This window comes from Vespula pensylvanica, chromosome 8, assembly GCF_014466175.1.
Source record: "Vespula pensylvanica isolate Volc-1 chromosome 8, ASM1446617v1, whole genome shotgun sequence".
Classification (NCBI taxonomy): domain Eukaryota; kingdom Metazoa; phylum Arthropoda; class Insecta; order Hymenoptera; family Vespidae; genus Vespula; species Vespula pensylvanica.
In genome coordinates, this window is record NC_057692.1 from 4,565,192 (window position 1) to 4,582,153 (window position 16,962).

Genomic DNA, 16,962 nt, shown 5'->3' on the forward strand with positions numbered 1-16,962 from the left:
GAGAGAGAGAGAGAGAGTACGAAACAAATGCTCAAGTATGCGTTGTTGCGTGCACGAAGGATGGGGGGTGCTGGTAGAGAGAGGGGTGGGGACAGTGTCTGTGAAAGAACAGCTTATGATAAAAAGGAAAAAAAAGAAATAAGAAACGAGTATGTCGAACGATCACTTAAGTATATCAGATTTCGCATTTCAGTGGATTTCATTTTCGATGGCTTCCTAAAAAAAGAGAATTGAAAGTAGCGATGTCTAACTGCAGTCTTTGGAATAAATCATATTTATAAACGTAATAAAATGCCGTTGTGATAAACTAACGCAGAAGAACGATTATAGTAAAAGCTCCGGGGTGATTATGTACTAAATGACTATAAAGAGAAAAAAGAAAAGAAGAAGAATTTAAACTTAAGATCGATCGTGCCATTAAACGACTGTAAGGGGGATATATTTATAACCAAGACTTTATGCTTTTTAAAGTGCATATATTATTGTAAAACTAACAAATACCGATTGTCAGCTTCTGCACATATTTTGAGGATTCTTGCATATACATTTACCTAATGTAAATCCCACTGATCATCCATGCAACGGTAATGCATTGACTTGTTGTTGCACACCTTCCACTGGTACTTCCTTACTCAGTAGCGAAAGATCTAACCGACGGAATTAAGTTACAGAGCAATAGCTATAAAGATTTGGATTTAATTTAAAGTAATTAGGAGGTAATAAGTTAAACAGAACACTTTCCCTGGTCCCGGCTTCTCCCCAACCCCAAAGTATCCTACTCTATAGATATCTACATACGTGTAGCTCTTAAATTATTTACTTTAGTTCGAGTGGAGATGCCTGTAAGTGTAATTTACTAAGACTTTTTGTAAATAAATTATGAAATAAACTAGACGTACTTTATCCAGATGGATATGCAATCTGACTTTAAAAGATAAAAAATGTAGGACGATGAAGAATAACTTGCATTCATGATAGAGTTTATTATGCCGAACTAATGTAAATATACATCAATTTTTCTTTTATAGTCAACTTTCATATATTATACATCTTGTTTGGAACAAATACTGCTCTCCATATTCAAAGCCATTGCAGTATTTATTTTGCGACACAGCCATTCCAGGACTTCCATTTCCTTACTTTCCAAATACCAGTCTACAACGGCTGTTGACGCTTGCTCATTCTAGAAAGTACAAAATTCTTTATCAGTGACTCTTCCGTTGGTTTGTAAGCATTACATGGAACTATTCGGAATTTTTTTTTCTTATATTTATCAGAAACTTGAGTTGCATAGATATATGCATATTTATATATGCGTACTGGCACTAATATGCACAAATACGTCTTTATATTCCCATATATAAGCATAAGAACTGCTAGGATGTATTTTTTGAATTATTTATAATGAATTCATAATGCTATTAATTACCTTATTTACGTGCAGAACAAGCTTATCCTCAACAACAGTTGGTGGAGATAAATGATTCATGTCAATGGACCATTTGATATTCCACAATCCCCATGCAGCCGCTTTTTCTATCAGGTAAACTCGTCTGAGGAAGAAGAAGTGTGTATTAAGTAATTTTGCTATCTTTTTAGTTATAAAATCTACTTACTGTAAAGATATAAGAGCAATCTGTTTTCCATCATTAGAAAGTATACTATGTGCCCAATAGGTATCCTCCATTTGTCCGTGGTAATCTTTATTTATGAGCTCTAACAAATGCATTCCTTTAGCTTTGTGCGTTGAGTATAACTCGACGCCCTGTGAAAAGATGAATTAATCTTTTACAATGCAATTGCAATGCACAATGTATATATTGTACATGCACTGACCATGTAAGGGCTGATGAATCGCGGTAAACGAATTCGAGAAATGAATTTACATCCCATTTCCTGTATCCTAAAATACATACCACTTATATTTTATATATATATATATATATATATATATATATATATATATATATATAGATACACACACACATATATATATAAACACATTATTTTAATTTTTATAAGTTAAAAAACTTGATACAAAAAACAAAGAATTCATATTACAAAAGATATAATCACTTACTTTATATGATAACAAAACTAAGTCTTACCTTTTGATTATGTTCTCTATTATCTTAGGACATGTTTCTGCAGAAGCATTTTCTATCTTAAAGAATGCAGAAATTTTTTTTCCCAATGTTCTTAAGTAGTACTTTAATTCTTCTCGTTGAAGACCTATGATATTTGTTAAAGTAATTATCAATAAAGTGACGTTTACACGAATAAAGTTTATAAATATTTGTAGTAAATATAAGTTATTAATTATGATCTATATTATACTTACTATTTGTTGACAAAGAAATCAAGCCAGAAAGTTCTAATTCAATGTCAGTAGAGAAAACATTATTTATAGAGAACTTGGCTGGAGATATGTCAATACTATGAAAATATAATTCTTTTTCCTACAAAGAAAACAATATGAGATCCATGAAAACAAGTGATATTTATATTAACATATTTATATTAACATATTTTAAACACATTTTAAATACTTTATCTTTCTTCTTTATAGTTTATAGCATCTAATACCTTAGAACGTTGATTATGTGATTCACAGTTGTTCAAGTTAACAATCGATGGAATTACAATATCAGCAGTAGCATGCCCCAAAAGACATGCAATATCATGGGACAATTTTTCTGGTATTTCTTCTCCACATATTAATATCTATGCAAACTTTAGTATTATCTAGCTGATAATCATAATATAAAAACAGTAAAAAGATTTTGTGTTACTCACTGAATCTGGATCATAAAAATTATTGTTTAGAGATTTGAAATTATAACCATATTGATTTCCTAAAACCGTGATCGAATGAATCAGAACTTGAAATTGTTGTGTAAATTGAATCGTATAATTCCGTGATACTTCCAAGAGCAATTGTTTAATACTGGTTGTAGTAAAATATTTCTCATAGTATGGAAATCTAATATGGGAATAAAAATTAAAAATTTTTTCATTAGCATATACATACATTTGATCCAATTCAAGAGAGTACAATAAAATGTTAATACAAACTTAAACTCTGCATGTTTTTCGAAAGATCCATTTTCTGCATATTCGAAAATATATTTAACAATATTATGATAATCTGTCAGGTCACTAGAGTTATATATTTTAGGTCCCTCTGTATTGGCTAATAATTTTAAAGATATTATAATTGGAGAGATATACATATATTCAATTATAGTGGTTTTGTTACGCCGTAAGTTCTACAATTACAATTTTTGTTATTTATAATCATTCATAAAAATAGTGGCATTAACAATATATAAGGTGCTAGAAAAACAACAAATAAAAATATGTTTACATACGTCAGTATTTTTGTGATGCATATGTGTATGGACATTCGAAACATCCTTTCGAAGTTTTGCCGCTATGGAATACTTCGTTTCTGTGGTCTTCGGAATTAAGTTAATTAATGATAGCGCGACTTCTTCTTGGAGATTTATATTGAATTTTCTGAGAATGACACTTATACCCCTACAAAAAATGTTGAATATGTATACATGTTATAAAGGAACTAACTTGATCAAAATACGGTCTATTTGATAGTAATGTTGTTATATGTACGCACTTATAAATCGTTCTATGCAGCTTTTTCTGTTTTAACAAAATAAATTCTAAGCAATGCTTTGATTTATGATTGCCCATAAAATTTATGATACTTTTTTCTAAGCTGCAGTGTAGGATAACAGGAAAAGTGACATCGTGAAGTTGATTATCTACCTGAATATAAACAAACAATTTTGTAATTATTACTGTTATAAAATATGCATTACAATCAAAGTACCTGTATCCGATGAATGTAACCTTGCAAATATGTCATTGTCATTGATTGCCTGCAATGTATCCAAATTCCTGGTGAATATGTTCTGCGTAATTTTCCAAAAAAGGGTTTTGTCATATGCATTTTCAAAAAGTCAACCTATGATGATAATATAATAGAAAAGTTTGTTGTATATGTAATATGTGTGTATATATATATATGTGTGTACATACATACATACATACATACATACATACATATATATACACATATATAATGTAACATTCTTAATAATTAAAAGCTCATAGTACGGACTTACGTCAATAAAATTATCCAATTGTGTTCTTTTGAAGGAATTTACATATTTATTTTCTAACCAAGCACTTAATTCAAGTGATAAAGTTTTCCATTTTTTTCCCAAACAGAATTCCCAACACGCAGAGGAATCAGTTATACTTGCATATATAAATTCTTTAATTTTTTCATTGCATTTTGAAATCTATATTAAATATATTATGTCCATAGGTATTAAAAATATTTATGTAATTGTAATAACTATTTCAATAGCTTACAAAGTTACTTACAATGCTAACTCCAATGCCTGCAATTGATAGAAATATTTCTCGTTTGCTAACTTCAGGTTCAATGATACTCCGTGCTTTTAAAAATATGCTTTCATCTTCAGTGAATAATAAGATACGTTGTGCAGCTTCCATATAGCTTACCCAATAAATAGTAATCTTATCTTTTCGCACTTGTCCTACTCTAGATGGTTTTGTTTCAGAATTAGAATTTTTATCATCATCAGTGCTAGTAGTTAGTTTTTCCTGTGAGTAGGATGATCTTGTATGCAAGAGTGACTTGGCAGTGGATACAGTGCAACCATCTCTGCATTCAACAGTAATAAAAGGTACAACTTCTTGTCCAAAGCCATCCTGCAATTAAATATAATATTATTAACATAGAGATAAAAGTCAATCTCAATAAATACTAATAAAAAATAACATAAGATAAAATACTTACAGTTTCAAATCGAGCTTTGTAACTAGATTTTTTATTATTGTAAATATTCCACATGAGTTCTCTTGACAGACTGGGATCATCCCATGTATACAGTGTACTTTGAAATGGATTTAACAAGGTCACTTGTCCAGAGTTAATTTGATTAATTTTAAGAAATAGTTCATTACAAAGATTATCTACTCTCACTGGTACATCCCCAATCATGTATTTCCGAAATACAATGTAATATGGAGTATTTGTTCCACCTTCAATTTCTACGCATAGAGCTGACTATAAAATAAAGTTGAATATAGCATATTTATTTTATTCATTCATTTGAATGATTTATTTCTTAGTAAAATTAGTTAATAAAGATGAACATACACCATTATCCATTCTTAATACAGTTTTTCCGATCTGTGTGATATCAAAATGCTGAGAATCTAATAGACTATGTTTCCATTTCACCCTCATTTTCAAAGATTCTGTAACTGGCCAAAATGGAACCTCTTGTCCAGGTAATAAATCATTCCATAAATCAGCATGATCATTTTCTTCCATAAATCTTAGTGCCTTTTTTGTTTTGTTATGAACGAAAAAATACGGTAGAAAAGTAATAATTCTTGTGAATAATGGAGACAAACGTGAGTTGCTTATTTCTGCCAATATTCGATATTTTCTTCCACGTTCAATATCTTTGCAAACAATTAAAGACATAGAACTGATTCCATTCAAAAAAAATGGCAAAGACCATTCAGATTGATGAGCTCTCAATCTAATAGTATCTTTCTTATTATTTTTTTGTGATAAAATCAATAATTCTTCTTCTGGAATCTCGTAGGACAAATTTATATGACATTCCTAAAAATATGAAATTAACATAATCGAAAAATAAGTTTTTTTTTTTCCAAAAATAATAATATTGTTTACCTGTATAAATAATGGTAAACCTGTTTTATTAACTATCCAATATTGAGCATGGATAATAATATACCAGCTTTTAATTTTACATAATTCAACACGTATTATGAATGGATTTCTTAAGTACGATTCATTATCTGTACTCATTAGTACAAATTTTCTCTCCAAATTCATATTGACTTTTATAGTTCCAGTCCATTGAGTTCCCAAATAATTTTGAATCTATATAAAAGTATACAATGCCATAAATACGAAAATTTTTACGATATATACGTATATATATATATATATATATATATATACACATTATTTTAATTTATAATTATACGTGCCTTAAAATTGAATTGTATATCACCTGTACACATTAATGAGTGCACATTCACTTTATCACCTGGTTCAATTTTTACTTCATAATTTATACAAGGTATTCCAATATCAATAACAAAAGGTAACTGGTTATTGAGTACAAGAGGTGGAATGATATTTATCAAATAATTTGGTATTCTAGAGCCTTGCGGGATTAACATTGGAACTTCAGTACCCACTACTTTTATGCAAAATACATTTTGATTTTCATTATTTTTTAGTTTACAAAAGATATCTTTGCTTGTGTCAGTTATTATACTTAATTCTTTCCAATAAATACCTTCGTCGCTAATTTGATAATTTCTACAATATTTTACGTTCGTTTATTTCTGTTGATGAAATCTTAGTTTCATAATAAAAATTACTTACTCCAAATATGCTGGTTCTACATATATAGGAAAATGATATGCAATATAAAGTGGAACATTGTAAATACAGTCTGGTTCAATAATTCCCATTCTTATATTGTCATCGAAAGGATTTATTGCTTCTCCAATATCTGCCAATTTCAATGTTTCTGCCAATTGTTTTTTATAATAAAGGGCTAAAGCATATGATGTTTCATTTCGAATCTAACATGTAAATAGAGAAATATAAATTAATTTACGTGTCGATCAATATTCATAATACAATTAAAATAATGCTTTTTTGTATTTACCTGAAGAGGCGATCGAATAGAAATTGTACGTTGTAAATTTTTATCAATAGTCGTATCTACAACTAAATGATATTGCACATTATGTTTTACAGGTCGAAGTGGAATAAATCTACAACTTTGTCGTTTTGGACAATATATTGAAACATCTTCAAAACCTAAAGTAGCAAATAAAATATGCACATATACCAAATATTTAATTATATTATTAATTTACTTTTTAACATTTAAAATATATTATAATATAAATAAATAAACTATATATAAAATATATAATCAAGATTTTAAATACATATAGAAAAAATATATGAAAATAATACGATGTAATGTTTTATTTACCTTCGATAATTATATGTAATATTTCATCAGTGATCATTTTATATAGACAAACTGGAGATTCGTTATTAATTATATCTTGCGTGAATATTGCACAATTCGATGGATTATCTTCGAAATCAATTAGCCCATTTTCGTTAGTAATCCATTGTGGGCTTGTGCTACGAGAAATATGCTCAATATCAGGCGTGTTTGGTGTACTAGGAGGAGAATCGTCACATTGATAGTTTCGTGCAGTAAGGATTCGTGTAGTACTTTTACCATCAATCTAAAAAATAGGAAAGTTATGAATAATATGAATACAGAAAAATTATATATATTCCCCTATAATTTACCTCTTCTTGAACAAGCAGCTCTACTCTACTAGCATGGCCTATATTATTTTGCAAATTTATCTCACTTATATTTGTAGGTATTATAGGTATTCCATTCTTGACCTCTACAAATGCGTCTATAATCATATTCATAATTGCGAGATTACTTGGAGTAATCGTAAAATTAATAATATCTTCAGTGGATATTATAATATACAATGTTGTTTGCGCCATTTTAATCTGTGTGTCAGTGACAGGACTTGCTAAAAACAAATATTTAATCACACATATTATATCGTTAATATGTTAGAAATAATTCACAAAAAATACATACATAGTTCGATGTTACTAGTTGATGGTAAATCTAAGCCATCGTCTTCATTCGCGCTTGAATCTGCCGAATCACTGTCTTCATCTTCACTACTTTCATTGCAGAATAAATAGTTCGTAGATTTTGCTAACTTTCTTGCACTGTCGTCATCATCAGTGTCGGAATCCTCGTCATATCCAGGGTTTACGCCTAAGTGTTGTTTATAAAAAATATTGAAAAAAAAAAATATTTATAACAAATGTACGTTTAATTATTATTTTATAATACCATTAATTTGTAAAGAAATTGTGTGTTCTGGGTTGATAAAGACCATATCCATTGAATCCTCCTCTTCATTAGTATCAATATTTTTTTTCTTTTTTAAAGTATCTTCGTTTGTACGCTGCCATGGATCCGTCCAATTTGAATCAATAATACATGATTCTCCATTATACATCTAATAAGAATATTGAGAGTGTTTAAATGTTCATTATAACTATTGTAATGTATTTTAAATTTAACATGCTTACTTTTATAGTTAATATCCATGGTTTATAATTGGTACCATCTTTTGTACAAAGGTCAATAAATGGTTCCCAAACTTTATGGTCAATATCATAACAAAATGCATGAACATTTAACTTTGATTCTAAATGAAAATTTTTGTACCAATTATCAATGTTAATGTCAATAACAGTTTCTATTCGTATCATAGGAACTTTTTCTTTGCTTGTCTCCATTTCTATTAATATATATACTGGTATTGGTTTTAAACAAAAAGTTATATGTTGGTTGTTATAATCATGTAGCAGTTCTATATTTCCCAATAATTCTGTATATTAAAAAAGTATTATATTACGAAAGTGATATAGGTTTAACAAATGATTCATAAATACTTACCATTTTCAACTTTTTTATAAGGTATGCTAGATATATTTTTGGGTGACCACAGATCAGTATGTTGATTAAAATCATGTCCAATAGTTCTATCAGATTTTAAACCAATGTTTGTTATAAAACTTAAAGCTTCATTGATTATCTGGAAGTATCAATTTTTAAGCAAGTTTCATTTGTATATTTCTTTTTCAATATTTTCATGATACATGCCTTAATGAAAATACTTACATCTACAAAAGTATGCATAATTCCAGGAGAAAGGTGAATATAAACAGGACTTATAGAAACTACAATATCCATAGTATGATTTAGCAATTCTTCTTTTTTGTATATTTCTACGTCACATGGACGAAGTAACCAATGCGGCGATTGACGAAGATAGGTCCCTTGACTTGTACTTTTAGCACGAATGTTTGTGATTGTACAAACTATTGAAGAGAGACAATTATGGCTACTACTCTCTATGATTATTTCAGCTTGAAATAATATTATATGTGTATTGTTGGATTTCAAATCTCCAAATAGTAAAATTTCCGGCTTTTGTATTCGTACAGATATCGCAACATCTAAAAATCAAAAAACAGATATTATAAAACATTAATAATATAAACGAAAAAGTTTCAGGGAACTGATCTAAGAGAGTTATCAATTTTTATCAGACATGATAAGTTTATATGTATAACAGTAAAATGCTTAATTTAATAATTTTTGAAATGAATTAAAGATACTAATATAAAGAAGAATAGAAATAATAACTTTTTATATAATCTTAATATATATTAAATAAAAATATGAATTTTTCATCACATATATTACATTCAACACGTTAGTTCTTAAGTAATCAATTGATTAAATACCTGGTTGTTCCTTACAATATAGCACATAATTCACATTATCTGATCCTGTTGCATTATCATTGTTCTTGATTTAAAATAAATATATTTGAAGAAATGTAATTACATACACAACTGAGATAAGACATTGAGTAGTATTCTGCTAATGCCAAATATCTTTCTACTGTGTATTGAATAATATATTATATAAACTTACATATGTGCCACTATTATTTTCATATCCATGATTGATAATGCCTCCTTCAATTTGATCATGTGGTAAAGCATCCACAAAATATCGTACAAGATGAAATAAGAATGGTATTGACAGATTAATCCTTGTTTCTTGAATAAGAATATCCAAACATTTATCACCTGTGGGTGCTTGATTATATGTTATATCAACTATTGGTGACAATGAGACAGAAATGCATGAATCAATATTTAATCCTATTAATTTAGCTGGAGATTGAATAATTCTGAAATACAAAACTCATTGTACATAACATATCTAATATACATTATTCATTAGACATTCATTCTAATAATATAAAAAACACCAACTTTTTTATAACAAGAGAATCTTTACGTGTATCCTGTAAAATCACACTTTGCAGAGACAGTTTCATTTGGAAACTATTATCACTATAAAAATCAAACGTATTGATTATTTCTCCAAAATTCAATTTACATAAACCATGATTTAAATCTCGTACAGGTGAACTCAACACCTACAAAGTTAGAAAATATACATATCAGATAGATAAGCTAATATAACTTTTATATCAAATTTAAATACCTCATCTGAATCTAAAAACAAATTTAATTGCACTCCATCCAAAGTCAAATTTATGTTTACTTCACATAAATTGGCTTCATTTTGAGCTAGAAAAACTTCCAATTTTTTAACCATTGCATTTTCAGTATTCACATTTTCTGAAGATTTATCCATCATAGAATATCTTTTATTTTCACATTTTTCTTGTGAAAATACAATTTTTGAAATATTATCTTTCCATACTGACATTACAGATTGTAAATCTCTTTGACTAAGATTTATGCATAGAAAATCTATAGATCCATGCATTTTAAATAATCCACATGTTTCATATTCCATTATAGTATGATATTCTGTTTTTCTTTTAATGTCAAAATGAATATAAATAGGCTCAATGATAGGTTCCTATAATAATAATATATCATGTAATATAAAAAAGAATTATTAATATATTTTATAAATAATATAAAAAAGATAACTAATATATTTTTTTATATTATTTAAATATTAAAATTTATATATCAACCTGTACTTCTAAATCCCTACTTAATGTCATAATAGCTCTAGACACAGTCATTGATTTCAGTTTTAATAGGATATTATCCATTATTATGTGATTTCCAATAGAATGAGTTTTAATTGTTTGGGTCGTTAGATCAACTTTTTTGAAAAAATTTTCAACGGATAGTATACCTGAAAAACATGTACCAGCATATTGCAATAAGTTCTATTGAATTAAATAATTATATTTGAAATATACCTGTATCAAAAACTATGAGATTTGCAATATCTTTTCTCTGTGGTAGAAGAAAAGTAGGTCCTTGTATGTCAATAAAAATATGCAATTTTATAGCACTTCTTTTAAATTCTTCAACATATGTTATGCATTTTTTTTTCAAGTAAATTACAAAATGTGTAAAAAAAGATGAAGCAAATGGTGATAAGAAATACTGTATAAAAAGAAAAATTACTATCATTAATTCTTTTAAATTTATTATCTTAAATATTATTAATATTCAATTCTTACGTGTAGATCTTGTAGTATCTTTGCAATTAATACACAATTCATTCGTCCAATAGACAATTTAAATGTTCCATGTGACATAACATCATCTTGATTTGTATCAATATCAGAACACACATACAATTTTGGAGTGTGTCTCACATATTTTATATCCAAAACTTTATCTTCATCAGTTGTTAATATCTTTAAACAAGATATATATCATAATCTATATAAAATAAAAAAGTCCAATAGTATAAAAATGCATATAAAAATAATTACTTTTGTATAGAGTGTTTCTTCATTCAAATCTTCCACAAGTAAATTTCTTAAATGGATGCGGAGGACCATTCTTTCATTAGCAATGTAGATACAATCATTTTCTATACCTAATATTTCTATTTTCATTAAATCTGCATCCTTGTCACATAATCGAATGGTTAATGTACTAATTCTTGCAGAATAATTGAGCTTAATTGCACCTGTAACAAAACAATATTATTATATAATTGAAATAATTTATATAGGTCATTTGTCATTGTATAATTAGTTACATTTGTAAATATTTTATGTTTTTAATTTTATTTAAAAATATAATATCGTACATTTTTTAAATTAAAAATATTATATATTTTTAATTTTACCTGGTGGGATGGGTGGATCATGATCATTCTCTTTCCATTCAATAATTTCTAAACAAAGTTTCTTAATAAACTCAAATAAGAGAGTTCCACACAATATTCTAAAATAAACGTACATTTTAAATTAAAAATGTATATTTAAATAAATAGAATTAGAAAAGGTAATATACATACCGATCAATAGAGCCCCAAAAATTTTTTGCTTTCAGCAATGCAGGTCTATGAAGAATAATATTCATGTTCACAAGATTTATAAGCAATGATCTTTCAATATTTTTAAAGAATGCTTTAAAATCTGGACAGTCTGATCTAACCTAGAGATAAACAAATTTTTAAAAATGACATTCAATGTACAAAAATAAATTGAAAATATTCAAGATACCTTGCGGTATGATAGAACAAAAACTTCGTGAAATTCGCCTGTTGATATAAATTCCAAATATGACCCAGTAATATCTGCATTTGTTTTATCAAGCAGAAGTATAGAACCAATACCAAATTGGATGGCAAATCCATATTCCATTATGCCACTTTCAATATACACTGTATGTAATCTTAAATTTAAGTATGGTTCTTCTCTAGTTTCATTCATAAATCCCACATGAAGAGAAAGCTAAATTTTAAGAATAATATATTATTGTAAATATAATAAATATAATTAAAAAATGAAAAGTGTATGTAGCAATACTAACCTCTCCAATAGCAAATCTTACAAGGAAGTTCATATGATTATATGGAGACACATTGTCATCAAAACCATATAAATTTATAGTTTTAGATAATAATTCCAAATCTTCTTCACTAACTTCAGAAGATACAACACTTCTGTTAAATTGATATTACGTTTATGAAAATATATATAATACATACTTAATGTAATTAATAAAAACATGTTGTTGTATTACCTATCAAGCCTTGGTACATTATTAATTAAAAGTTCTTGCATAACACGATCAAATTTTTTTTGAGCTTTAGTTACAGTTGGTAGACATATACTGTGCTGTATTCGTTTGAGTTCTTTTAATGATAAAACAAGCATATTATTTTTTATTTCAGGATTGATTTGTTTCATAAATGCTTGATATTCCTTTGTGTAATTCCAGCAAAATATAGATAAAGTATTTAAAAAATATATGATCAATTGTATTTTACTTTCTGATACATTAAATTTCAAACGTGGTACAGATACATTAAGTTTCACTCTGAAAGTATGATTGATTAAAATATGTCAATAGCTAATAGATTAATAATATCAATAGCTAACTTATTAAGGATTACCTTGGTAATTGACGATATTCAGGCTTAATACTATATGAAATAGTAGCATTTGCTTGCGTTTTTGATATAAAGTGGTATTCTGAATCTTTTTGCTTTCTAGCAGACCGCCAGTCATCTCCTGAATAAACATGAAATAAAAAAAGAAGGAGAGGAACTTTTCAAAAAGGACTATTCCTTTTACAAACCTGAATGACAACAAAGAATTTGCCCTCCATTAAATGTAATATGAAGTCTGTCATAAAGTAATTCTTCTAATTCCATAAGTGTAGCATCTTCTAATTGCAAATTGATTGCTTGTAATTCATTGACCAATGATATATTCCCAAAATCCAAAATCATTAAATACCCTTCTCTGTAATATATAGTGTTATTAATTACAATAGTAATAGAAAATTGCAATAGAAAATATACTATATTAAATTCACCTTTGTATAGATCCATGTTCTGGAAATACAATATAGGGCCCATCTATATCGATTTTTAAAGTTATTCTAAACGTTTGTGATGTAATACTATCTATGAAATTCAGAAATTTCATAACACCACTATTGCATAATTTATATGACCAAGTAAGAGTATCTTTAATATAAGGATTGCCCAATTTGAAAAAATTAATAATTTCCATCATAGCATACTAAAAAATAATGTAGATAATAGCATTATCATATGATACTAAATTTATTATATTGATTAGAAATGTTATATTATTACATGATGATAAATAATTTCAATAGTTTCTAGTTTTACTGAAAGATCGAAACTAGGATCCACATCTTTTCCATTTTTTTCAAAGTCTAAAGCCAAAAAATTAGTTGATACATTCCCTGTAAATAAACAACTTTAATCTAGTTAATATAAAATATCATTAAATTTAAATCATTTTAATATGTAGATATATATATTACCCGTTAAAACATTATCAACAATGATCAAAGGAACTAGATCACCTTCCTGTGAAACTCCTTCAACTACACAACTTTCTGCTCTAGCAGAAATTTTAAATGCTGATAATTTTGGTGCTGTCTCCATACTTGTTAGAAATTGTGTAACAGTAGCTACAAGTACTTCCTTATTTTTGCTTAGTAAGCTCAAAGAAAAATTTGCCAAAGTAAAATTGTATTTGTAATCTGAAATATACATAATACTTTTCAGATGGAATTTTTTATTAAATATAGAAAATAAATGTAGTGTTATGAATCAAATGAATTGTTATGCATTTTAAATCAAAATAATTCATTAAAAAAGAAGTTTATAATACGAACATGTTAAGTGTTCCAGCAAGTAAAGTAGAATATATTATCATTGATCATACCAATTGGTCTTGACAATTTCTCCAACTTTATTTTTGCACTTGGACTATTATCAAGTAAATTGTAGAACATCCTCCTCTTATCCTGATCAATAGGTTGTGCATTATCTTGTGACTTATTCTCATTCGGAAATACAACTTCTTTTTCTTTCATTGCACCTGCTTTTAATGATTCATGGGATTGCTTAATCTTTTTATTTCGTAATTCTTGTCTAGCATGTTCTCGTGCTATCACTATATTCACTATTGTTAAATTATCTTCGAATTTTTGCATATCCAGTTTCAATTCTGTATCATTTGGTTGTAATAAAATTTGAGTATACATCTCTTTATATTTTTTATAATTTTTTCTATGCTTTTCTATATTTTTCCAAATATATGGTCTAATGTATTGATCTAGGACAGAATAATATGCATATTTCCACCATGATGAAGGGCTCTCTTGAATTTTCTTCTGAGGTCTATATTTTCGATGAGGTCTACAATGTTAAGCGAATAAAATATATGTATAAGATATTCTGGAAGGAAATACTATCAAATATCTGTAAATATATACCTGTTAATAATTGCTCTTTGTAAAGAATCATATAGATGGCAAAATGTAATATACTGCATTTCTGAAATTTGCATTGCTACATCTTGAAGAACAATATCAATTAAAATTCGTGAAGTTTGCACATCACTGCCCTTATGTATAATTACTTTTATTTTTGCTGTGAATGGCTTTAATACTATAAATGGAAAAAATATATAAATATCTAATTTATATGATATTTCCTTAATTTTAGTTTTTATATACATACAAAACTGAAATTCTTTATTTCTCATGCCAAATGTTTGGAGTGATTTGAGCATTGTCCCTTTCCATGCAAGAAAACTGGCAAGATCCCATTTAGATGGACAACTTTGTAGAGAAGACTCTGTATCATGATCCATGTATATACTAAGAGACTCAGCCCGTACCAGTTGATAAAGGGTTTGTGAATTAGTTGAATAAATTCCTGGTTTCCATTTACTAGAGTATTAAATAATTTGATAGTTTCAAAAGTATATCATATTAATTTGTTCACTTATGAAATCAAACATATTAATAAGCTTACTTGTTTGTTGTTGTCATAGATATACTTTGTATACAAATACCACAAGCAGATAAAGAATTGCAGAAAAGTTTTTCTTCATATCTAATATGTATATTATTTATTGTAATCTGAAAATTCCTCATAATAGATGTCACTATGCCATCAAAAAAATTGAGGGGCAATCCTAAAAAAATATAATAGAATAATTTTTTAACTACATAGATAAAACTTGCACTTGACATTAATTCAAATTATAGAAGACTTTTATTTATATAGCTTATCAATATAAAAAATACTTTAATATTTTAATTACCAGCAGTAAATGCTTCATCTCCCTCAAGATCTTCCAATATTTTCCTTTTTTCAGCTCTTAATAATCTCTTTTGCAATTCCACATTATATTGGCCATATAATATAGGAACAGCTACTATAAATATATCCTTAAACAAAATAAAATGTTAGATTTCTATCAATATGTTCAAACTGTAAATTTAAAAATAAAAAAAAAATTTTATGACTATTTTTATATCGTTACCTCTATATATATAACGACTGGCTGTGAAAGTAATCCAGTCCATGGTATCTTTAAAATTATTTTTCCTATTAGACCAGCCTCTACACGTATGGGTAATCCAAGTTGATACTGAAGATATGGAAAATGAAATATATGCATATAAATTTTCATAATTGTTCTTAATTATGATATATGAAATAAATGATAAACGATTATAAATAAATAAATAAATAAATAAATAAGAAACGTCGTCTATAAGATATAAAAGTATTGATGCGAATAAAACGTTACACAAAAATTGATTATTTTACCAAAGCTTCTGGTTTTAATTTAAGATCTGTGAGACATGTGTCACCGGAAAAAATACCAATATTAAATCGTTCTGTGTCTAAATCTTCAACATATCTGCCCAAAAGACGATTTAAAAACGCTGCTATAGCTCCTTCAAACATTATTGTTATTATTAATGACAAAATTATATCTCTTATTTCACTTAACCAACCACCTTACAATATTCATTATAACCTCGAGATAAGTTGCAACTAGTATAATGCAATTCGGTCAGGCGCAGAAATGACACGTCTTTATTGATTTTTTCTCTCTGCAGCATCTTATTATTTTCGCGTTTATTATGCAGTTTTATCGGTTCATACGAATATCAAAAATATTTTTTCGACGAAATTTAAATATCAAAATCGACTTATATATAACAAATATTATAGTATAAATGTATAGAATATTTAGTTTGGCGCTCAAAAATTGAATTTAAAATTATTGATGCAACGTACTTCCTGTTACACTGTTTTAAGAATGATATACCATCTTGTAGTATATTTTGATACTATTGATATGGATCTGTCGGTAAAGCAGTTGTATATCAACGTCGGAAATGAAAAAAGA

The 16,962-nt window shown here is 27.4% G+C and overlaps 1 protein-coding gene across 5 annotated transcripts; it reads right to left on the minus strand.

Annotated features, from left to right (window-relative positions):
• Positions 1–963: 963 nt before the first annotated feature.
• LOC122631185 (vacuolar protein sorting-associated protein 13C-like) lies at positions 964–16,622 on the minus strand. Of its 5 annotated transcripts, none has more exons than XM_043816546.1 (52): positions 16,374–16,617; positions 16,084–16,191; positions 15,862–15,988; positions 15,570–15,732; positions 15,273–15,484; positions 15,026–15,200; positions 14,473–14,948; positions 14,066–14,287; positions 13,872–13,984; positions 13,586–13,794; positions 13,346–13,512; positions 13,161–13,278; positions 12,788–13,084; positions 12,575–12,707; positions 12,265–12,495; positions 12,057–12,196; positions 11,886–11,983; positions 11,524–11,723; positions 11,266–11,445; positions 10,999–11,188; positions 10,765–10,931; positions 10,260–10,643; positions 10,025–10,191; positions 9,678–9,939; positions 9,485–9,548; positions 8,856–9,193; positions 8,631–8,769; positions 8,261–8,562; positions 8,019–8,187; positions 7,770–7,940; positions 7,442–7,683; positions 7,110–7,374; positions 6,774–6,928; positions 6,485–6,687; positions 6,082–6,418; positions 5,759–5,971; positions 5,213–5,689; positions 4,850–5,119; positions 4,411–4,761; positions 4,146–4,325; positions 3,851–3,985; positions 3,635–3,786; positions 3,372–3,540; positions 3,076–3,269; positions 2,797–2,983; positions 2,587–2,724; positions 2,342–2,459; positions 2,109–2,232; positions 1,837–1,903; positions 1,617–1,765; positions 1,430–1,553; positions 964–1,183 (listed from the first exon to the last, which is right to left on the minus strand). In XM_043816546.1, exons 1-52 carry the CDS (start codon positions 16,512–16,514, stop codon positions 1,043–1,045), a joined length of 10,254 nt encoding a protein of 3,417 aa, XP_043672481.1. In that variant the 5' UTR covers positions 16,515–16,617; the 3' UTR covers positions 964–1,042. The 5 variants fall into 5 exon arrangements, 4 of the variants coding, with proteins under 4 accessions (XP_043672481.1, XP_043672480.1, XP_043672484.1 ...); XM_043816545.1 differs by having other exon boundaries at positions 7,755–7,940; XM_043816549.1 differs by lacking the exons at positions 15,026–15,200; positions 15,273–15,484; positions 15,570–15,732; ... (1 more) ...; positions 16,084–16,191; positions 16,374–16,617 and having other exon boundaries at positions 7,755–7,940; positions 14,423–14,564.
• Between the last annotated feature and the right edge of the window lie 340 nt (positions 16,623–16,962).